The sequence below is a fragment of the Rhinolophus sinicus genome, chromosome 4 (assembly GCF_057876585.1).
Source record: "Rhinolophus sinicus isolate RSI-liver-muscle chromosome 4, RSI-T2T, whole genome shotgun sequence".
Taxonomy (NCBI): domain Eukaryota; kingdom Metazoa; phylum Chordata; class Mammalia; order Chiroptera; family Rhinolophidae; genus Rhinolophus; species Rhinolophus sinicus.
Window position 1 is genome coordinate 47218522 of NC_142504.1, and position 25408 is coordinate 47243929.

Here is a 25408-nt window from a genome sequence, read left to right on the forward strand (position 1 = left end):
AAAGTCTGTGGTGTCTAAGTTTTTGAGGGACACACATCTCAGTAACGAGGGAGGCAGAGAACACAACCAGATGATGCACAGCAAATTTGACGATCAATTAGATGAAAGATTCACAAACAGAATGGTCCCTAAGAGCTTTATGAAAAAGCCACAGCTATAGATTGCTAAGCTTTTACCATGTATAAGTCAGGATGAGAGAAGTTGTGCTGTGGTAACAAACACCAACCTCAGTGGCTTAATCCAACAAACGTTTATTTCTTGCTTATGGTAAATGTCCAATGTAAGTTGGTAAGAAAGCCTGCTTCTTGTGGACACTCAGGGACCCAGACTAATATAAGCTTCATTTTAAAACATGCTTTCATGGCAAAATGCACATAGGCTCTTAAAGTCACGTTTCATTTCCATTTCATTAGGGCATGTCAAACTTTAAAGGGTGTGGGGAAAGCATATTCTACAATATTCTAGGAAGGAAGCAAGCTAGAAATATTGCTGAATAGCACTAATGAGTATCCCAACCATATAATCAGTTACGGCCTTAGAAAGCAGTACAAATACACTTATTGTATCATCTCACTTCCATGCCTTGACTGAGTCACAATTCAATGTTATGTTCTAGGATTCAATGAAGAAGTGTCTATTTGAAGAATGTTTCTTTATCATTCATAAAATGATAGTGTTAAAAATACTGATCTCTGTGTTGTCTATTCTATCTGGCATAAGGACTACATATTTACATTTATTCTAGAATACTGGACATGGAAAAAAGTGTGTATGTTTTCTTTCTTTTTGCCCAACAATGAGAACTAAATGACCCTGTATTTTCCCCCTTTGTTCTAGCTGCCAGGAAACTAAGAGTTAAATTTCTTGCCCTTATTAATGAAACTGACTCACTTCAAGTTCTTGATTCATTTACCTCATTCCTTTGGTCAATTGATTTTTAATCCTTGTACTGTTTTAATATTTATTTTAATGGTCACATAAAGGAATCTTTTATATTGCAAGATATCTCAAATTGACTATACAGGGAGGCATTAATTTATCAAAAATCTATATAAAGTGCAAGTCTGATATAAGAATGCCTTGTAACTCTTGGCCTTTAACATCTTTTCTTCACTGCTATACTCCCAGTGCCCAGAACAGTGCTCAGTATTAATGAATGAATGAATGAGGGAGTAAATTTGATTCACGAGCGTGCATGTGTGCACGTGTATACACACACACACAAACACACACACACATATATCCCTACTTTGGAAATTTTGTTCCAGCGCTGTTTCCCTCAAGAGTCATTACTCAAATAGATAAAGCTAGACTATATGAGAATTCTTTTAGGTTGTTGAGATATACAAAATAAAGATACTGAGATATATATATGCACCTGAGAAGCAGCAGCTACGGCATATGATAAGAACAGTCACTTTACCTAGATGCAAGAGACCTTGGGATAACAATGGTGATTCTTGTCCATTCTTCAAAGTCCCCCGTGTGATACATGCTGGGCTCACTCAGTTCTCGGGAGTTTCCTTCACATCCTTTGCCTGCAGAAGCTGGGTAACAGCCTTCTTTCACCAAAAACCAGGACATACCGGCATCATGAGAATATTGAAGAAGAACTGGACCAGCACTGCTGAACTGATTGGCACACCCTATGTTTAGCTATTAAAAGGAAAGGCAGAATTATACAAGGTTTAGATCCAAGCCATCATTTCACATATTAGGTGCTACGACAGCCTTGCAAGGTCCTTTCTACTGAGTCTGCATTAAATTGAGTATAAGACGTGCAGCACAATTCCAACCAACCTTCTGGAAATCTTTGTTTAGGCAAACAATAGGTGCTTTTTAACAGAAAGCCGGACCAGCTGCCCATTTTGTGGATTTCTTGGGATTGTAGGAGGGAAGAGAGAAGCGTGGTATCTGTGATCTTGGAGACTTGGACAAAAGCCAAGAAACTGTTTTCTTCTCCTTTTCCAGATGGTATAAACAGAGGGAAGCAGAAGATGAAGAGCTGTTCTCTTCAGAATATAAAGGTTTACCTGAGGAGAGGGCTGTCCTCTCTGCTTTAGTGGAACAAACATCTTTATTCTATTTTCTTGCCAAAGCTCAGTAAGAAATCATTGTCAACTTAGATGAAAGAGTTTAGTTTTTGTCACAGCATCAAATAAGCAAAATAACCCAGAAATAAAACTATTATTGCTCTGTGCACTCAAGTACAGGAATGTCATTACAGGATTAACAGCATTAAAAAGGTTTTTTGTTTTGATTGCTGTGCTGTTTTTATTGTGTCTTTATATAAAACCACTCTCAAAATTAATGATGACTGGCTGCCATATTAGTTATTTCAGGAGTTCCATTTATAGGCAAAGCTACAATCTCTCTCTTTTAAAAAAAGATTTTTATTAAACTATAGCTAACACAATATTATATTAGTTTCATGTTTACACAATAGTTATTTGACATTTGTATAGCTAAAGAAATGATCACCATGATAAGTCTGGCAACCATCTGACACTGTACCACAATATTATTGACTATATTCCCTATGCTGTACATTATATCCCTGTGACTTATTTGTTTTATACCTGGAAATTTGGACCTCTTATTTCCCTTCACCTTTTCCCCTCCTTTTTAATTTTTCAATTACAGATGATAATCAATATTATTTTATATTAATTTCAGGAGTACCACATAGTGGTTAGAAATTCATATAATTTAAGAAGTGATCCCCCTGACACTACATATAGTTATTATTATATTATTGACTATATTCCTTATGCTATACCCTACAACCCCATGACTACTTTGTAACAACCAATTTGTGCTTCTTAATCCCTTCCCCTTTAGCAACCACCCTCCAACCCCCCTCCCATATGGCAACCATCAAAATGTTCTCTATATCTTTGAGTTTGTTTCTGTTTCGTTTGTCTATTTTGTTCTTTGAATTCCACATATGAGCAAAATCATGTTGCACCTGTCTTTTACTGTCTGACTCACTCCACTCAGCACAATACCTGTTAGGTTCATCCATATTGTTGCAGATGGCAAGATTTCATTCTTTTTTATGGCTGAGTAATATTCCATTGTGTATATGTACTACCTCTTCTTTATCCATTCATTCATTGATGGACACCAAGGTTGCCTCAATATCTTGGCTACTTTAAATAATGCTGCAAAGAATATATGAACGCATATGTCCCTTTAAAGTAGTGTTTTGGGTTTTTTCAGATAAATACCCTGAAATGGGATTACTGGGTCCTTCTTTGTCTTTTGTTATAGTTTTGTTTTAAAGTTTATTTGACCTGGTATAAGTACTGTTACCCAAACTTTTTTTATAATTTCCATTTTCATGAAATCTTTTCACATCCCTTTACTTTCAGTCTGTGTCTTTTGCTCTAAAGTGAGACTCTTGTAGGCAGCATATGTAAGGGTCTTGCTTTCTTATCCATTCAGCCACACCATGTCTTTTGATTGTGAGCATTTAATCCATTTACATTTACAGTAATTGTTGATAGGTATGCAGTTATTGCCATTTTATTATTCATATATATATATTTTTTGTCTTAAAGAAATCCCTTTAGGATTCTTTGTAATACTGGTTTGGTGATGATGAACTCCTTCAGTTTTTCTTTTTCTTTTTTTTCTTTTTCTTTTTGGTCTGGGAAGGTCTTCATCTGTACTTTGATTCTAAATAATAGCCTTGCTGGATAGAGTAATCTTGGTTACAGGTCCTTGTTTTTCATCACTTTGAATATTTTGTGTCAATCCCTTCTTTCCTGCAAAATTTCTGTTAAGAAATCAGTTGAAACAGTCTTATGGGACCTCCCTTGTGGGGCTCCCATAACTAATTTTCTCTTGCTGCTTTTAAGATTCCTTCTATCTTTAACCTTTGGCATTTTAATTATGATGTGTCTTGGTGTTGGCTTCTTCGGGTTTATCTTGTTTGTGACTTTCTGCACTTTCTAGGCTAGTATGTCTATTTCCTTCACCAAGTTAGGAAAATTTTCAGTCATTATTTCTTCAAATAAGTTGCAATCCCTTGCTTTCTCTCTTCTCCTTCTGGTACCCCTATGATGCGAATGTTGTTATGCCTGATGTTGTCCCAGATGTCTCTTAAACTATCCTCAATTTTTAAAAATTCTTTTTTCTTTTTGTTGTTCTGATTCGGTGTTTTCTGCTACCTTGTCTTCCAAATCACTGAATCGATCTTCTGCTTCATCTAATTGGCTGGTGATTCCTTCTAGTGTGTTCTTCATTTCAGTTAATTGCATCTTCACTTCTGACTGGTTTTTTCCTATGGTTTCTGTGTCCTTTTTTATGCTTGCTATATTTTGCTGAAGTTCTCACTAAGTTCCTTGAGCATCCTTATAACCATTGTTTTGAACTCTATCTCTGGTACGTTGCTTGCCTCCATTTCGTTTAGTTCTTTTTCTGGAGTTTTCTCCTATTCTTTCATTTGGGATGTATTTCTTTGTTTCCTCATTTGGACTGCTTCTCTGTGTTTGGTTCTATGTATTAAGTAGATCTACTACATCTCCCAGTCTTAACCGGGTGACCGTATATAGTAGGTGCCCTGTAGTGCCCAGTGGCACAGTCTCCCTGGTCACCTGGGTTTGTGTGTGCCCTCCTGTTATAGTTGATCCTTGATTGCTATTGGCATATCAGTGGGTGGTACTGACCCGTAGGCTCACCGGTTTTTGGGGTTTGGCCACGTCCACAGCTTACTGGCTGCTGTGCAGGGGGACTTACCCCACTGAGCAGGATTCACCCCAGCTCTGGTACCTTTTGAGACTGCCCTTTGGGTTTGCCACCTGTAGGGCTAATTGAGCAGTGCTCTGCTGTGGTCTGAAGCTAACCTCTAAGTATGTTGATTCTGGGGCCTCTTGGGAGAGACTCTGGTGCTGGCCCAGGTCACCCACTGCCTGTGACTTGCCAGGGATTACCTGGTAGGAGTTACAAAGTGACCTGTGGTTGGTCACTACCTGTGCTAAACCTGGAGGTCATGGAAGAGGCCATACTGTGAACTGAGGATACCTGTCACCAATACTGGGGCTGGGGTTGCTCAACAAAAAGCCAGGACACCCTGAGGCCTGCTGCCACCTGCCAGCTCCCATAAGGTTCAAATGCTGATAAAGCCTCATCTGGTACATGAAATGAGTGAAGTAGGGTCTCAGGGAGTCACCTGAGCGGGATAAGCTGTGTTCACCAGATTAATGTAGATTCTGGTTTCATGCCAGTGCTAAGCCTGGAGCTACTCAGCAAAAGTCACAGAGCACACTGAGGCCAGTCACTGCCTGCCTGGGGCCCATGGACCCCCTGAGAGTTGTCCCAGAAATAGTGCAATTCAGATGGGGCTAGCCGCTCCCTGAGAAAGTGTCTCTGGCTTTGTGGGATTTGGGGAGGGTGGGGTCCAGGGAGTCACCAGAGTGGAGGGAGCGGAGCTCACCAGGCCACTTCAGATTCAAATTTGGCCTTGTGGGGGAGGGCTTAACACAGGAAAGATGGTGCCCACTTGCTGGCTGTATGGGAGGAAGGCCCCATACAGGGAAAATGTCAACTCTCCCTCCAGTTCTTGTCCTGAAGCCACACAATTCAGTCTTTCCTCACGTGTCTCTGACCCCACCCCTACCCCCATCCCCCAGGAGTCACTGTCTCTCCACTGGGGTCCAGAGTGAATATCTGAGAGTGAGTGAATCTGTGCAGAGGCTCTTGAAGAGGATGTCTGGGTTTTTCGCAGCCTTCCATCACAACCAGATGGTTGGACTCCTCATTGTTTTCCACAGCCAGATGTTGTGGGGCTCCTCTTCCTGGCATCAGTACTCTGAGCTGGGGAGCCCAATGTGGGGCTGGGGTCTCTTGCTCCTCCAGGGGAAACCTCCATGCCTGACACATCCCTCCCAATTCTCAACTGCCACATGGAGGCTTGGGGCGTGTTCTACATCTCCACCCCTCCTACCAGTCTTGATGTGGCTTCTTCTTTATATCCTTAGTTATAAAACTTCTGTTCAGCTAGACTTCAGATGGTTTTCTAGGTTGAATGTTCTATAATTTAGTTGTAATTTTAATGGGTTCATGGGAGAAGGCAAGCATAGTATTTATCTACTCCATTATCTTGGATCTCCAAAAGTTTGATAACATCTCCAAAAGTTTTCAATGCAACCTAAATCCCAATGCCCTAGCAAAGCTGTTTTTATCTTCTAATCTTTGTAAAGAAGTATATATTTTGGTTATATATTTGAAGTTATCACACTTCTAGGACTTTCCTATTTAATGTATTATTTTATTATTATATGTAGCATTGCAAAGAATGTATCTTTTTTTCTTCAGTTGATTTGTTATCACCAGATAAATTCCTAGGAGTAGTATTACTGAGCCAAAATGTAAAAACACTTTAAATATTCTTTTTACATGTGTTCATTTTTAATCAATTGGTCTCAAATGAATCAGTTTTAACATAACACTGAATATTATTCTAATTTAAATCATTTTTTCTAAATTAATAAATGTATAAATGACTTGATTAGTTTTAGTTTATATTTTTTTGTTAATTATAAATGTCAAGTTCTTTTCTTGATATTTATTTAATTACATGCAGTCTTATATAAATGTTCTATTCATATCTTATTTCATTTGTTATGGGAAGCCACCATAAGATTTTACTATATAAGGCTATAAATATGAATAGTCAAATTTTATGGAAAAAATGGAAAGACTTCAAAAGAACACTATCATGACCAAATAATAAATAAAGGATGAAGGACAGGCAGGACCATAGACAAATAATATTGGGCTAGAATTTAAGAGGCCAACCAGTTCATCTTTGTGACTATATGGTAGCTTGATCCACTCTTTCAAACGAAGATTCCATGTTTTCCTTATTTCCATAGTCAGAGACCTAGAAAGCATTCCTCAGAAAGACTTAAAATTTGGCTAGGAGAAATTTTATTGTAATTCATCAATCCAACTTTATATAGTTAAAAGTCAAGAATATAAGTAAAGATTTGACCTACTCAGATGTGTGATTAAACTCTTATAACACAAATTCCTTTTATTACCCATTAGTAAGGACAGCCTTTGGTTGATGTGTGATTAAGAGTAGTCAGACTGGGCAAACATAGTTAGCTTTTTGACTTACACTTATGACTGCCATTGTTACTCAAGTAGGCAAGTCAATGGAACTTTCAGTTCTGTGACAAGTCTGTGTATTTTTAAAAATTGATCATTTATCCTGCCTCTTAACTGTTGATGTTTTCTAGGATACAATTCTTGGTTTTCCTATATTTTTACCCTTTCCACACTCCCTAATCTAATTCACAATCATAATTTCAAATTCCTTTTGAATACCTATGACTCCCAGTTATGGCCTCTCTTCAGCTCTCTGGATAAGGTACATAACTGCTTCCTGTGCATTTTCACTTCAGCAGTCCACAGGCATCCCTAATTCCATATGTCCAAGTCTGTTTTCATCATCCACCACCCTAACGCAAATCCTCCTCTTCCTGTATTTCCAGTTTCAGTGACTGGAACCAGAAATGTGGGAATCATTCTAGAACCCAATCTATTGGACAATAGGTTACCAAAACCTGTAGATGATACCCTTTTAACATCTCTCAGATCTACTTACTTACCATTATAATTCCATGCTATGCCTTAATCTGGGCTCCTCATTTCTCACTTTGATAACCACTCTAGCATCCTTAATTCGCTCAAAATATATTAATCTGAGCACTTTTCTCTGCTTTCTCCACTACCATACATGTCCAAGTTCTCATCATCTCTTACTTTACTAGCTCATTACGATGGTTGCCCGGCTGGTCTTTCTAGCTCTGCCCTTGCCTCTGCCAGTGTACTCCCCCAATGCCATCGCCAGAGTGATTTTTTAAAAGCCTAAGTCAGAGTATGTCTTTCTTCTGCTAGCCATTTTATTCCCAGCAGAAATCAAAGACTTACCTTATTTTTTTCTACCTGTCTCCCTTTTCTCACTCTCTTTACTCTAGTCACAATGGTATCCTTCTGGTTTCTTGAACTTTCCCAAGCACGGTCCTATTTCAAGGCCTTTGTACTTTTTGTTCCCTGTGCCTGCAATGCTATTTCCCAGATTGTTGCATGACTCACTCCTTCATTTTTTATAGGTCTCAGCTTAAAAGTCATTTTATTAGTGAGGCTAACTTGACAACCCTTTATAAAACAGTAACTACCCTCCACCACCCTAGTCCACACTATTTCTATTTCTATTCATAGCCTAGAACCCAGCCTGGCACACAGTAGAGGCTTTATAAACATCTGCTGAATAAATGAATGAATGTAATTATTGATTCCAGTTTCCCCTCTTGTTAACACCCATACTGCTACCAGAATGATCTTTCTAAAACACATGTCTAATTCTTGCACTTAATGGATTAAAAGTCTCCCATGACTCATTACTCTTGGGTTAACGTCCAAGTGGCTTAGTGTGTCATATAAAGCCAATTGGGACCAACATTATCTCTCATCTCTGTGGTACATACTCCAAACTCCTTAAAGTTTCCAAATTTTTCATTCTTATTTGCACTTTCATGTATTTTCATATATTTTCATACTCTGTTCCCTCTAACTAGAAGTTTTCCTCCTCCATTGTTCAGCTGGCTAAGTCTCTGTATTTCCAGAGACTTCCAATTTCCATCCATCCATCCATCCATCCATCCATCCATCCATCCATCCATCCATCCCTCCCTCCCACCCTCCACCCATCCATTTATTCAACTAACAGGTATTTTTGGAGCACCTGCCACATGCCAGGAACTACCTACAAGCACTCCTGTAGTATCCAGAGCCTATAGTACTCACTCCTGTGAGTGTATTGTGACTATTCACTTTTCTGGCTCACTTACTAGTTTCTGATCTCCTTGAGAACTAAGGCCATATTTTTCATTTCTTTATTCCTAGCACATAGTGTTTGACATACACATAAAACGTACCAGCACTGTGCATTTTTGTACAAATGACATCAAGTTCTTGTTACTGATACCAAATATGCATTAACAATCAATCCCTGAATGACGCATATTACATATCAATAATTTTCTGCTGGTGTGGTTCAAGAAATGAGATTCTCCTTAGGCTTTATGCATTTTTGCTGGTTGTTAAAGTACCTGAAATATTTAATAATGTTTTCTTTATTTAGATTTTGTCAACTTCGGAATACCATCTTGCAGACTTTAACACCTACACTATCCTGATTTTGTAAATAATTAAATAGAAAAGGTGTCAGATGAGAGTACGCAGGCAATTTATTTGCTTTTGTGGTCATATTCTTACTATTTTAGGCAGTACCAACAAACTAATATAGTCATATACTGTTATTAATGATTTTTCCATTGCAGTTTAGCATCGATATCTAAACAGAGAAGGAACATTTCACTAATCAACTTCCTTATTTACAGACCTGTGGAAATTATATTTGAAGAGTTGCCTATAAACATCTGATCTCTTTAATAATTCCATCTGTAAATTATTTAGTATCAGCACTCTGCCGTTATGTAAGGACCATGTAGTTGTCTTAGCTCATTAAAAATGCATTACGTTCGACCCCAGAATTCACCAATGGGATTTTATCATAAACATAATGAAACTTTGATTAGGCTTTTGAAAAAAGATCTTGTCAAAGTAAATACTTGCTACACATGTTGACATGTTATCACAGCGCTGAAAAACAAGCTTTTAAGAGAGCATTGATAACTAAAGTAAAACTTTACTGAATCAAAGAGAAATTGTTTGTAAATCCTATATTAAAAACATAAAATAACTAACAAGTCCAAAAAGCACTAACCAGTTGAAAAGGAGAACTTATCAATTACTATTTAGAGGCATGGGATTCATTAAGTCACAATCAGATTGAAACCCTAAAAGTCATATTTTATTTTATTTTTTTAGAGTTCCATGAACTCTAAAGAAATACAATAACATAGCTACAACTTCTGGGGCTCATTAAAAAATGACAAGCTGTTTTCCTTAAGGGTATAGTTAAAAAGCTTGGCCATTTTAAGATTATTGAACCTTTGTTTGAGAGAATCCCTTCTTTAATTTAATATGAAAAATTTGCATTCTTTGTCAATTTCACTTATAAATCTGGAAGACGTTTTGCTTCTTGACCGGCCTGGGAAGAAGTTTGTGCATAAATACCTTGAATTGCAGCACATATCCAGGTTTCAGAGTCAAATCTCGAGTTACTGCAAATCGATCCCCATCTGATTTTCCAAATACCATGGCTGATGGTGTGGCAGAGCAGAAAGTCTCATTTTTAACCATTCCTTCATTGGCCAACATCAACCACACACTCATTTGATTCATAGGGTAATCAAAAGCTGGCTTCTCATAAAAGTTCTAATAGAAACAATACAAACAACACAGAAAGGCAATTTGATAGTTTTGAAAACAAGATAGAACTTTTTAGTTCATGACATGCAGAACCACGTACCACTTGTATTTCTAGGAAAATATAGCGGAATCTCTAAATTAACAAATTTGTTTTTCTCCTGATGATTTAACAAATGAAAATGTTCTGCCACTGTGTATCTAATTTTATAACTACACGAATAATCAAGTTTGATTACTTGGCCAGACTTCATAGTCTTTTTCTCTTTAACATCTAAATAATCCGTGAACTAGTAGCATGGAGAGGTAACAAAAAATTAAGTGCAAAAAACAGAAAACTTATATTACATGTTCAAGCACTAAGCCCTTGGGGAAATGAGAAGTGCTTTAATCCCATCCACCATTGTAATTCTTCGTCTTTTTGGAGTTCAGATGTAGGAAAAATACCTGAGGTAAAGTTGGGTTGACAACTGGGATGATCTGCTTTTGCTTCTCTGACAGAATGATGATGTCATCAATTGCCCACTGGTCATAGTCCTCTCCCGAGAACACTGGCTGCCACCAGCGGAACCTGGTGCAAGGGGTCTTGGCAGCAGTTGGAAGCTCCAGATAGACAAACCTGCATAAAAGCAAACATTTATGGTTAAGAAAAGAAAAGCTGTGTTTTTCTTAACAGCTATTAAAATAGCAAGAGTAGCAACAAGATAAAGTTTAGTTTTGTTTAATCTCTTGATATTTCTGAAAATTTTCTAAGTTTAAAAGATCAGACAAGAGGTTTCAGGCCATAAGCAAGTTCAGTCCTGATCGTCTTTATTCCATTTGGAACTGTATCTTTTGGAGGCAACTATTTCAACTAAGTTTGATTCCTGAATAACGTCTTTTGACTACCATGATGATGGTTTTCCAGAAATACCTAGGAAAAACTGTTCCTTTGTACATTATTACATTAAAATAGCATTTAAATTTTTTTAAAAAACGATTCTTACTTATTGTGGGAATAAAGAAATATGCATTAAAAAGGAAATGTAAATCACCCATAATCTATTGCAAGAGGTTTACCTCTGTTAAAATTTTGATATATATTATTAAAGTATGTAATCTTTTACATAGGTGAGATATATGTATAATTCGGTATTCTCCAGTTTTAACATATCATAAGCACATTCTCATGCCAGTAAAATTATTTCTTAAGGTCACTTTACTGTCTATATAATTTTCCATCACACAGACATGCTATTATTTATTTCACCTCACCCTATTTTAAATAGTTCTGTGATGAAAATATGCATAAAGCTTTATCTATACCTCAGTTTATTTCTTTTGTTAATCTCCAGAATTTTCCATTTAATATATTTTTTAAATTTTTTATTAAATTTTTTGGGGAGACATTGGTTAGTAAAATTATATAGGTTTCAGGTGTACAATTCTGTATTACATCATCTATAAATCCCATTGTGTGTTCACCACCCAGAGTCAGTTCTCCTTCCATCACCATATATTTACCAACCCTTTTCCCTCTTCTACCATCCTCCCCCCTTACCCTCTGGTAACTACTAAACTGTTTTCCATGTCTATGAGTTTTTGTTTGTCTTATTCCTTTGTTGCTTTCACTTTTATATCCCACATATGAGTAAAATCATATGGTTCTCGACTTTGTCTGTCTGACCTATTTTGTGAAATCAGTTTATTTCTTAAGGTAAGATTCTTGGAAATGGAATTACCAGGTCAAATTAACGGATCATGTTTAAGGCTCTTGATTTTTCAAAATTCCTTTCTGGAAGGGTCGTTAGAGTTCACAGGATGATGTGAGAGCACCTGTCTTGTTGCTCCCACATGGAGAAAGCACTTGGTGTTATCTTTAAAAAATGACTATTTGACTTGAAAAATGGTATCTTTCTTATTGCAACAGAGGTTGGCTATTATTCATATTTTATTAAACATCCATATTTCCTCTTTTGTACCATCTACCCATTCCTTTTACCCATTTTTTAAATCAAAATCTTAGTGTTTTTCTTGATAATTTGTGTAAGCTCTTTACAGAAACATTGAACCTTTGTTTCTCATAATAGTTGCTTTCTTTCTTTTCATTTGTGTTCTTTGACACGTATGTGTTGCATGTATACGTAGTTTTACATCTGAATGTAGTAAGTACTCATATATTTCTGTGTAAGTAGTCCTTTTCTTTGTTAATTTTCCATTGAATTTATGTTTACAATGTTCATATCTTTTCTCCAAACCGGATAGTAATCTAAATGTTTAAATATTTAACCAGTCTTCAACAGTTTTGATTATGTAAGGTGGTAATCTAAACAGATATTTTTCCCCCAAGAGCCTACCCATTCTTTTTAACACCAGGTGATTGAATACTGTTTCTTTATCATTGATAGATGATGCGTCTTTTTTTCATATATAAGTCCTCGTATATCTGAGTTAATTTCTGGGTCATTTATTTGGTTTCATTGTTTGTTCTGTCTACCCACTCACCAATATCATTTCACTTTAATTATTTAGGTTGTATAACATGTTTTAATATCATGTAGGGAATTCATCTATTTTTCCCAAAAATTTAAGTTATTTTTACCATTTTATATTTCTGGACATAAAGTTTCAAAAAAAAAAAAAAAATACCACTAGGACTTTGATTGGAATTGCATTAAAAATAAATGAAGAGATATCTTCCTATCATAATATTCAGTTTTCCTATCTAGAAGTGCTACATTATTTTCCATTTGTTTTCATTATATCTCTGAAGGAAGTTTTAAAGTTTTATAGTTTTACAGAGATTCTCAGAATTATTTGTTAAAGTTATTTCTTACATTTATTTATCATTAGCCACCATGAATGAGGTCTTTTTCTAGGATTTTCCAACTCAGAGTTTTTTTTAACCATTTTAGCACCATACATTTTTTGAAAATCTGGTGAAATGGTCTGTCTCCAAAGAAAAATTCCCATAAAAATAAAGCTGAATATTCCTGGGATTTGAAAAAGCTATTGAATTTTTGTTTGCCCACATACTAATCTAGTTTACTGAACTCTCAATAATGTACAGAACAACAATGATATTATTTGGAAAAAATAATTTGAATTATTTTAAGTAGTTTTTTAAATCAGTTTGGCACCATTATCAATTTTCTCTCTTCTACATGGGGGAATCTTACCAGGTTCCATCTCCCACACACCATTCCTGACTTTCCCCCTGGATGCTATGTCTTTTGTTTTATCCAGCTGCCTCCTCTCTGGTTTCTGCCTCTCCCATATCTCCTTAGAAGAAATGCTTTTGGTTGATCTGTCTGTATGTCTACTTGTGTTATATTATGAGAAATTGTGTCACCTTAAAATGACTCAATGTTTTAAAACAATAAACTTATGAACCTTCAATCTACAAAACAGTTATATTTTAAGTAGCATTTTACAATATGTTTAATTTGTGAGAAATGAATCTCTTCTTCAATAATAATTTTTTCAATAAAACAAGTTTCAGTTATAAAATGCAAAACAGGAACAACTTTAGCATTTTAAAGGTTAATAATAATTGGTGGTCAATATATATAAAGAAAAAATTTTGTCTTTGTGTTACAGTGCAAATACAGATATTATAAAAAGGAATACTCTAAGAGTGATATCCTTGAATAGATTTTCATGATACATATAAAATATAAAGTACAAATAGAGAATTTCAAAATACTAGATAATTGCAAGAGAACTAATTTAATTACTGATAAATACATTGATTGCCTTATATAGGTATTAGTATTAAACATGAGTTATTTTCCCAAACTCTTTAATAGTCATTACCTAAGACTTTTATTACATATATTCCCATCCCTAAAAATAAAGACAGGGATGGGCCAGTGAAAAATTTTAGAAAATCCAAGCACCACAGATTCATTCATACGCTGTCTAGGACTGGCCCTGGGTGCAGCCATATGAAAACTTTTAACAAAATCCATCTTGCTATTAAATCTAACAGATGAAGATGTTATGTGAATTAAAAGGGGGAAAAAAAAACACCACAAATGGGATAAGTGAGTTTGGAACATTCCTGTATCACAGAGTTTCTTTGGGAAAACAATGGTCAATTGTCTCACTTTTCTTCTAATTGCATTTTTTCCCCCTCAAATTCTTTAAAAATTCAAACATGAATATAAATATTGTTTGTCCAGAAACTTAAATGAAATGTTTATATATTAGGCTATCATTCATTTCAGATATTTATGAGTTTGTCTATTTTTGCAACAGTGAATAATATTTTGGAAACACCTCAACAACAATGGAATTTTGACCATTCCTGGAAACTACCGGGAGGCCATCGGGGGTACTTACCTGGGTTTGCTGAAGTCTGAGAAGTACATCTCTGCCAGCAGGTGCCACTGGATGCCCCCGTTGTTGCTGTACTGAAGGAGGACGCCCTCCTCTCTGCTGTCGGGCTTGTTGCACGCAGTGCTCTCTCCACCTATCTGGATGTAGAACTGGACGAAATCCACCCAAGAAGTGTCCAGGTCCCAGCTCACCAGCTGTCTTTTCCCAGCCTTTACAAAGGACAGAAAAATCATAACTTCTATCATCTGGGAGCTCTTTGGCATCTTGCTGTTTCAGTTTCAAATTCATAGGAGCATCCTAGCACTATGTGGGGATGATTTTGTCCCCATTTATTGTTGAAGGGAGCAACTTATGCCATTTAATTGTCTCTGCTCTGGTTATGGTAACTAGTCCTGGATACACTTGATTAGCCTCTACGTCACTGATTCCCAGACTTGGTTATGAGACCCTTGGGAACTGTTAATTACAACCAAGAGTATTCAAAAGTCTTTTAAAAATAATTTAAGTTAAAGCACGTCTAATATTTGCTCTGCAAATCTCCTCCAGGCAGAAGAAGAAAGACCGACCATATACTTTGAGATCAGTTGGAGCTCGGTTTGAATCTCAGCCCATTATTCATTCATGCTGTTTAGTTGTGTGACCTTTCTGAGATTTGATTTCCCTCAAAGGTACAATATGGATAATAATACCTTCCTTACAGGTGTTGTGACAATTAGATGAAATAACATGTTGCATATAACTTGCCTAGTACAGCACATGTCTTCCTGAGAGAACATCCTCTCCGGAGATATGCCTGGACCTCTTCCCCCATCGGAATGAAAGTGAAATAAGTTTAAGATAGAAACTTCTTCACAAAAAGAAAGAGTACTCTAGTCTCTCTGGGTTCAAGCCAGTGTTTCTGTCTCTATCTCTGTCTCTGTCTCTCTCTCTCTCACTTGGAACTACACAGGTTGGAAGAGATCATTTAAATAAGTTTTTACAACTATTAAAATTCCATCAAATCCATCAACTTGCTTCATGTGTCCCTTGCATGTCACAGTCTTGTTGTAAGCTGATAGATTCAAATTGAGAAGGTTTGTCATCATTTCTGTTGTGTGTACATGGTTTCATGCTAATGAAAAAAGGTTTGATCATGAGATTCTTCCACCCAAACAGATTCTGCCAAAGCAAATCCGTGGTCTGCTCTGAACTGGTCTTACGGAGCTCCCAAGGAGTTCAATGAAACATCAGGAAGAAAAACTGAGATAGAATACACAGTATAGAGGAAAACACCCCTCACACCTATAATTTAAACCCTACTCTAATTCACTAAGTTAATTAAGCAAGGGTTTCAGTTATTAGAAATCACAGGGGAAATACCTGGGACTAATTAAGGAGTACCCTGAAATATCTAAAGCTAATTAAAAAATGTTCTCCCCTGCCTCAAAAAAGTGGTTGCAGTGAAACGAGAACTGGAGTTAATCCTGACACAGAACTTATTCTTTGGAACTCTCAATTTTAAGTATGTATTTGAGGAAATCTGAAAATATGCACATTCAACATGTGATATGCACTTTTAATTTTTCTTGTTCATTTGAAATACCGTAAGTGAAAAATGCCTCAGAGATTATTATAATCTGGCCTAGAATTTTCATGCTTCCGAATCATTACAGGAAGAATGATTTTAAGAAAAAAAACTACAGAACCTAGCTGGTTAATTCCAACCCAGCAAACTTCTATGAAAAACTTGGCACGTGGAAATAAGCCAGGAGGATATAGATCTAAGATGAGGAGAATTATAAAAATCCAATTATCACAATTAGCTGGTTGGAATGATTGGTCTATTGTGAAATTCACAGAGCTGTGCTATTTTTCCAGGAGGCTATGGTGTTGGTCTACAGAGGTTCTGAAGCAGTGTTTTGTGGGATTTTTGTAGATGGTGGAAAATATTATACAAATGCTTGGTTTGGCACTGAAGATATTTTTCCTAGAGAATAGCATGAATTGTTTTCTTTTGTTCAGTGAACTTGAAACGCTGAACATTGTTTTAAAGAGAGAAAAAAGGAAAAAGGAAATGGTTCATGGCAAACTTTTTGTCAGAATTCACAATTTGATGTGACACGTGCTTTGCAGTTTTTCTATTATACTATGATCAATGCATTTATGTGTGTATGTGGAGACATCACACACATACAAAATGTGCTGGGCTAATAGGTTAAGCAGCTCGTCATTCCTGGAGTGTGGAAAATACCTTCCAATAGCCCCCCAACATTCTAAGTTAAAATGGCATACTCCTTTAAGGGTTTAGACAAAATAAAACAAATTTTAAAGGAACTGACTTCAGACTTTAGAGTCTTTAAAACAAAAACTCTAAAACATTTCATACAACTTCACCTTTTGCCTCCCATTAAAATTTTCTTTAATCAAATGCCACTAGAAAACTAATTCTACTATATTTATTTGAAAATAACCATTTCTTTAGAACATTTTGCTCCCTTCCTTCCTTCCTCCCTTCCTCCCTCCCTCCCTCCCTCCCTCCCTCCCTCCCTCCCTCCCTCCCTCCCTCCCTCTCTCCCTTCCTTCCTTCCTTTTTTCAACAAATATTATCATTGTGTGCCAGTTTTACCAGGCATAACATCATGTCTTATGAGAACAAAGTTGAAAGAAGACTTCATGGATACGTGCAGTGACAGTAATGACAACTTAGGGCTGCAGACCAAGCTCTATTCCTTGCTGTCCCCATTTAGTCACAGGATTACTTATCAGTTTTCCAGTTTATTCAGTCTCCAGGGGATTTACTGGTATGTAAATGCCCAGCACATGGCATGCATTGCTGAGTTGTATATCTGACCTAGAGTTGGCTCTGTCAGCAGGACTCTGCATCTTGCTGGGTACTGTGAGAATAAAAATATGATCTATATCTGTATAGAGCACAGATGAAAGAGAAATTCAAAAAAAGGAGATCAGTGTAGTTTGCGATAGTCCCCAAAAACTCCACGGAAGCAGCACAATTTGAGCAGGACGCTACATGGTTTCTATGAATGCAGAGGCGATGGAAGGCATAATGATAGGCAGTGGAGACTATGGAAAGGCAGGGAAATTGGCAGAACATGTGATGACAAGGAGAGGTTCTTGTTTGGGGCAGAGCGCTCATGTTTGGAAAAATAAAATAAATTATGTAGTCAGGGCAACAGTATTGGAGACCATTTGGAACATTTGTGCCAGAAGAGTGACGGGGTAGAAGCATTTTTTCAGATAAATTAATCTAGAGTTGCAAAAGGTCAAAGGAACCCTTCTTTTGGGTTATGACCCCTTCTCTATTTCAATCATGCTGGCTGGTGGGGGCTGCCAAACTGTGAATCTATCTCTGCCAACGAGGGTGTATAAGACTGGCTATGCCAATCAGAGGACACCATTCCCCGAGACACTGTAATTGGCCAAGAGAAACCCTCCCCAGCTTTTCTGATGGAGCTGCTTAGAAAGCTCTGTGGCCATCATTCCCTTTCACAATGAGAGCTGACTGAAAAATAAAGTGTACTCTTAAGGCGAGAGCTCTATGGGCATTTGAGTTTCGGGTTCCAGATATCTCTGAGGCCAGTTTTATCTAAGCCCTTCCTGTGTTTTGATTACATGAACCAAATTTCCTCCTTTTTTGCTTAAGCTAGTTTCTCTCACTTAGAATTCAAAACAGATCTGACTGAAACAAGAGAAAAAAGTAAGAAAAAAAATGATCCTCAGATATATTGACAAAAATTTAGGGAGAAAGCTGAACTGGATGGGGAAAAGAATGAAGTTATTTGAAATGCTGACTTTAAGCTATGGCAGGGTATATACAGGGGAATATTCAATGATCACAATTTGTAACTTATTCTCATAAAATGTCATCATGATAGCTAACATTCACTGAGCTATTTCTATGTTCCCAACACTATTCTTCACTCCTTACCTCCATGAAGTCACCTAATCTCCCCAACATCCCACTTTATAGTCAAGAAAACTGAGATACATAAAGATGTAACTCTGCAAGGTGAACCAATTCATGAGTTTTGGAGCCCAGGTATAAACCCAGATGGTTTGACTCCAGAGATCATCTTAAATTAAATGTAAGAAACAGTGATATGTAACTTTCCATGAATAACATATCTATGTGAATGCGTGCATATTTACTGGAGTGTTTGGGTACACATTGGTTAAGGATTCATAACCCTGTTTAAAAATTGATGCTTATGGGAGATACAATTTTCACATCCGCACAATTGTACAGTGTATCTGGATGTATGCAATGTATATTGGTCACTAATTGACTATTATCTCTAACAATAATGACCTGGGGACCTTTGATGTTAATGCATAGGAGATAGCATTACACGAAATCCATCCCTGATTTTTCTATCATTCTCTATCTTGTTTACTTGCTGACTCTCTGTTCTACACCTGCGTCAAAACAAAACCTGTACCTATTTTTGCATGTGCATAAATTAGCTTGCTTTGGATTGTTGCCCAGATTCCCTAACATAGCAGCCCTTTGATACATCACCCACACCTGTGTACTTGTTATGTGCTAAAGAGTGGGACATTTCCAGTTGTCCTAGAATTGGTGGTTATAATCCTTGCTGGAAAGAAGTGGCTGTTAAGCACCCCACATTCTAAAGAAAGCTGCCAATCATCGGGGTTAGACACATTGCTCAGGATGGACAATGGGAGCTGCTTCCCCTCCAGTCCTTTGGAAGATGATATGAAGAGATAAACTGGAGGAGGGAGGAAGAATGTCCTGCCTAGATGGCAGCAAGGAAGGTGGTCGCCCGCCCCTATCCCTAACCAAGCAACATGGGTTGGGGGTGATCCAAGAGAATCAGTCCTAGAGATTCCGGCTGGCACCTCAGTCCCTAGTTGGTGTCTCCTGACCTGTCTGCCTACCCTGGTGCTGCCACTGGGGCAGCTGAACAGTATATGAACAGTGTGTATGCAGAGGTTCTGTTATGGACTTCATGTTTGTGCATCTCAAATTCATATGTGGAAAGCCTAACTCTCAAAGGGATGGCATTAGGAAGTGGGGCCTTTGGCAGGTAGTTAGGTTATGAGGGTGGAGCCCTCCTGATGGGATTAGTGCCCTTATAAAAAGAGACATGAGGGAGCCTGTTTTTTCTGTCTCCTCTCTCCACCATGTGAGGACACAAACAGAAGACGGCATCTGCAAACTTGAAAGTGGGTCCTCACCAGACATGGAGCTGCTGATCTTGGACTTCTCAGCTTTCAGAACCGTGAGAGATGAACTTTTTTAACAAAAAGTGTGGTCTTTTTGTTAAAATAGCCTGAATTGACTAAGACAGCCCTCATCATCAGATGCCACCAGCAACCACCAAAATGAGCCAAAATAGGACCTGAGATGTTTGTTTACCTTGGAGAGCTTATCAGTTCCTGAGGAACAGCTCTGCAACCCCCACCCCCACCATTATTCCTCCTTCCTCCAATCACATTCTTGAGATTAATGGATTGACACATTTAATAAACACTTAACAGAAGTGCTTTCTATGTGTCCCATGTGACTTATAAGTGTACCAGTGCATAATAACCCCAATGAGGTAGATACTCTTATTATTCCTACTGTACAGATGAGAAAGCCAGGTCATAGAGAGGTTAAGGAATTTGCTCAGTCACACAGCTGGAAGTGTAGGACTGGAGTGAAGAAGGCAGTCTGGATCCAGAGTCGCTGCTCTTAATCTCTAAGCTCCCCCACCTCCTTCCCCACTCACACCCTCACCCACAGGCCCACATGCTCACACACCCTCCAAAGACGGGTTAGAAGAAACCACGACCCTGCCCCACTCAAAGACCCCCAGGACACAAGCCTGGCTGGCCCTGGAGGGAAGGAAAGCAGTGAGACTTAAATCAGGTACAAGAGGGCAGGGTTTTTAAACTGGCCTAACCTGGATTTGTGGTAACCAAAAACAATCAGGAAACTACAAAAGTGTCCCAGATGTAGCTAAGGGACAGGAATTTGATGAAACCCAGTTAATAATAAAACCATCTCATATTTGTACCTTCTGAGTTCAGGCTGCTCCATAAATCAGTCACATATTCCTATAGCAGGGCCCTGACTATTATCCCCATTCCTGAGTCACGACTTAGTCATGACGTGTTCCCAGCTCTTAGTCATCACGTATTCCCAGCCCTTAGTCATACCTTGCTGAAATACAGAGACGACCCAGAAGAGATGACTCCACACCCTTGTTCTGGTTTGACAATTTCTCCCCCAATAACTTCTTGCCAGTCAGACTCCCAACCATTCTGGTTCTCAAAATCCGACATTATTGTAGAAGGAAGAGCAGCTTCTGGGTGGCATTCAGTGCCTTGATAGCCCTGGTCACACCTGGGAGAGAGCAGAGCCAAGTAAATCAGTCCCATTGGTGAATGCCATGGCCACGTGACCTACAACATTTCCTGTGTTTCACGTTTGCTCTGGTTTTAGTGTTTATACTAGATTTTTCTCTACAGTGTCAATCTGTGTATGTGGTAGTAACAGCCTTCAGTTTTTTACACAGAAAAAAAAGAAAAAATGGAAAGAATCCTTTCTTAAAAGAAATAGTGCCGTAACGGCAATATTGAGGCATCAAGTATTAATTAATGAAGAAGGATATGGGTGTGTGTGCATGCATGGTGGGTGGTGGGGAAGGGAAGATAGTGGAATTTTCTTGTAGCCTTAAAATGTCACATATAAATGTTTGCTCAACCAACGTGTAACTCTGGCCACGTTTTACAGTTCCTCTTTCTGATTAAATCACGTCTCTTTTAGAGTCTTTAAGTATACAAGTGTGTTCCTGTCTCATCCTCATTAGCGATAATTACCATCTCCCTTTGTATACAACCTTGACCTTCTGGCAAAGTGGGGTAGGACAGCGGGTAGCAGCTGTTTGACTAGTGCTTTAAGACTGTCAGGGGAAAAAAAGGGAAACAATTGCAAAGCTCTTTTAACTACCAAAGAGGACTTTGGGGTTAATTAATAAACTCTGGAATTTAAACCCAAGAGGCCTTGTCTTGAGGTGAGATTTTGAAGTTTAGAATATATGGCTTTATACTAATTTAAATGTAACAATATCTTTGACATCTAAAATAAGAACAGAAAGGAGGATCATTATCTTTTGGCTGTTTCATTGTTCATCAGTCTGTCCTGTAACTCTGATGACAAGTGCTGTGACATCCCTACAAACACAGCTCCTGAGAAGCAGAGGGTCTATCACGCTTTTGGACCCTTACCTGCACATGCCGTGGTCGCATGAGCCGTGCCCGTTGCACATGTTTGGGCACTGCTGGCCGATGTAGATGCTGTCTAAAGCCCACTCGTCTTGCGCTGTGTAATAGCTCTGACTCCAACGGAAGCGGGTGGCACTGGACCTGGAAACAAGGTACAGTAATATAAACAGTATTTAACTGACAGGTAGTAGTGTAAACAAAGAACGTCAGAGTTCCAAATCTTTCAGATCACCAACTTTTTGGAACTTGTATTTAGCCGCCAATCATTTTTCTTTAGTAATTTAATTTCCACTCAGTTGTTATTCAATTCAACAATTCTATCATGAAAGAAAGTTAAAAAAGAATCTGCTTATTTTTCATATAGCTCAATCTTAATTTAATTTGAGACATTTTAAAGAAAAACAAAATATCATGTTTTTTTGTTGTTATTGCAGAGATCTGATGCTAGGAAAAGAAGAAAGAATATTTAAGAAAGATAAAAATATATACTAAACAGCCTCTCTTTCACAAATGAAATGGGAGGTGTTTAGCTTAGAGTAATACAATTTCTTACAATAAACACATCAGTAGTTATTGGAAGACTTCCAGTTAGTTCTCAATATAAAATGATAGTTTTGCTTGGGGGTATTGTTTTGGGGTTAAGGGGACATGCTACAACGTACCATGTTACAAGTGAGACCATCTGGGTGCTACATTTGGATTATTTCTGGAACACTAACTTACTTAGGTTTCATGGACAAGGTGATGTTAAGTGGAGATAAAAAGCTGAACAATCCATTCATTACACATAGAGAAACACTTGGGACCTTCATTCATCTAAACCAGATATAGAATCTAAAGGAGGATATTTTCAGAGCAATATCAAGAAGGTTTGCCATTTACTGATGATCACAAAAAATTCTTTTAAAATCACATCATATTTTTCACCTCTAGGAATTTTCAGGGATCCGTTATTTTCTTTTTGGTCAAAGTGCGAAAGAAAGAAAACAAAAAGGATTTGTAGATCTAACATGTATGCTCAGTTTCATTGATTAAACCCGCCCCAAGCACACTACTACAGGTACATTTGATCTTAATGGCTCTGAATGATCCATTTAAGTCCACTGCATCCATTACCCACATGTTAAATACTCCCTAAGTACATCACAGACTGTTAAAATCCAGACTAAGCCCTTGTTTATTTTACCAATGATCTGTGGCTAATAGGTTGCATTTTCATTCCTAGTAGGGTAATTCCACATCCACTGAGACTCGTCCAGCAGACATAAGTTTGCTGCCTATCAGAGCTCATCATGTTGCACAATGAGACAGACAGATGCACCTGCTCTATTGGGATAGTTTATATTTGTAACTTAACAGCCATCACAGCTTTCAGAGTCCCATTAAGAACTGGATAGTAGAAAAGCCTCCTATTAAAGCAGGTACATTGTGTTAGAACATGGTGCCCTATAGAAAACAAGTGAATTCAGACTCATGCACCAGTGTCATGACAAAGAGATGACCATATTCTTTTAATATTGATTATAATCTGAGTCAAGTCTAGGGCCACAGGTGTCTAGATAGTGACATCTTTTGAGGACAGGGACAACTTTTGTCTCAATAGTTTGCACAGGAACAGAATAAAGTAGGTGTACACACACACACACACACACACACACAGTCCACTAACAAAAGAGTCAGTGAGTGGATGGGCAGGCCAGGAAAGGGCAGCAGGTTTCTGGCTTCTGTAGGTAACGGCGTGAAGAATGTTCTAGGAGTCAGGGGACCCGACCCCTAGAACCCTGGCTCTGCAATTTATCAGCTGTGTGACCTTTAGTGAGAAATTTAAGCCTTTGGGGGCTTCTAGTTCCTCGCCTCTCAAATAAAGGGATTGGGCAAACTGATTTCTAAGATCCCTTCCAGCTCACAAATTTAATGGTTGCTTTGGTGGTGGTTGACCAAGGTGATTATTTTCTTTATAGTCACATGCCTACATGAAACCTATGGCATATATTATTTGGAAATTTTGATATTTCAAACATTAAAATGCAGTTGGAGGGTTTTAGAAATCTGTCCTAGATTTCCCAGTTTATTTTATACTTCTAAACAGTCACACGTAGACACATTCTAATTCTTTTCTAAGTAAATGAATCCTTACATGCATCTTATGAACTCTTGAAAAGATATTTTCTTAAGATTAAAAAAACTTAAAGTGGATTATGCCATTTACAATTACAATCCAGTTTAAGGTGCTGATGTTAATTAACACAAAAGGAAGCAAAAAACGTTGAACATTGGCTTTATTTTTAGTGACAAAAAAAATTGGTTGTGTGAGCGAGCAATCCAGCTGGTCACATGTGAGATCACAAGGTGTGATCTCACTACTTTGCAGCTGCATCAATGCTAAATATTGCCCTCAATACAACTATTTCATTTGCCAATTCTCTCTCTCTCTCTCTCTCTCTCTCTCTCTCTCTCTCTCTCTCTCTCTCTCTCCCCCCCATCTCTCTCTCTCTGTCGCCCCCCCATCTCCCCTCCTCCCCAACTAAGTATTCTTAGGAGAAAAATCTTGTGTATTTTGGATTTAGTATGAAAGTGGGACTACTGCTGTGCAGATCATGAAATGAAGTGACTTGCATTTAAAATCCAAACTCTATGGATTCCCCAAAGCAGCAAAAGTTGACAGTCTTTTCTCTGTTTGATTTTCCGCCCCCCATATAAACTTCTAGGCTGAAATAAAATAGCACTGAGTCATCTCTTGACAGTTAGGTAACCTGAGGAATCAAGGTAAATGAAGACTGACTGAATTGTATTTTCCACCTTCAGAGTTACTGTAATTACGTTTACCCAATTATTCTGAAACTCATTCAGTCATTAGGTGTTGATTTGTTTATGAAGTCAGCAATTGACAGCTGTTCGGGTCTCATTAGGCCCAGTTCTTATGTAAATTTCTCTCATAAAAACAAAATTAATTTTCATTGGATAACAAATACTCAGTTCATATACAATAAAATTTCTCTGAGCAATGTACACATATTAAATATTTCCACTCTAAGTTGTCCTATCTTGAATATTTTCCAAAGTTAACAGATCTTTGATAATGCAGGGACCACATGTGCTTTTATGCTTTCAATTTATAGTTGAATATGCTTGAATTGAAACAGCAGAACAAAGATTTGCCCAAAGGAATACTGCTTCAAACTAAACTGCACTCCCTTTCCTCAGTGCTTGAGAAAAATATGCTATATGCAAAAGTTTGCAATGAATATAATAAATAAAATTATCAAGAATGTCAAGGAGAATAAACATACTTTATCCTTATAGCAGAACTTTCGAGCATTATAGCTACAAAAACAATGATGACCAGTTGACATTTTTAAAAAAAAAAAAAAGCAATAATGTTTAAGTATTAGTCGGTAAGAATGTTAAAATAAATATCCTATGGGGTTGTTTGTTTTTTAAAAAATATTTTTACTTTCTTTGCCCAGGGCTTTGAAGGAAATTTGGAAAAGCAGAATTCAATTATTTACTT

At 37.5% G+C, this 25408-nt stretch overlaps 1 protein-coding gene across 4 annotated transcripts in view; it reads right to left on the bottom strand.

The window, feature by feature from the left end:
* Window positions 1-25408, bottom strand: part of RELN (reelin) — a 504226-nt gene that overhangs the window by 108854 nt on the left and 369964 nt on the right. For all 4 annotated transcript variants that reach the window (XM_074340625.2, XM_074340624.2, XM_074340623.2 and 1 more), the window contains exons 23-28: window positions 21901-22038; window positions 20830-21016; window positions 14671-14876; window positions 10795-10966; window positions 10156-10356; window positions 1424-1656 (exon numbers count right to left, since the gene is read on the bottom strand). In XM_074340625.2, the coding sequence (XP_074196726.2) occupies window positions 1424-1656; window positions 10156-10356; window positions 10795-10966; window positions 14671-14876; window positions 20830-21016; window positions 21901-22038 (1137 nt within the window). The remainder of the gene's footprint in view (window positions 1-1423; window positions 1657-10155; window positions 10357-10794; window positions 10967-14670; window positions 14877-20829; window positions 21017-21900; window positions 22039-25408) is intronic.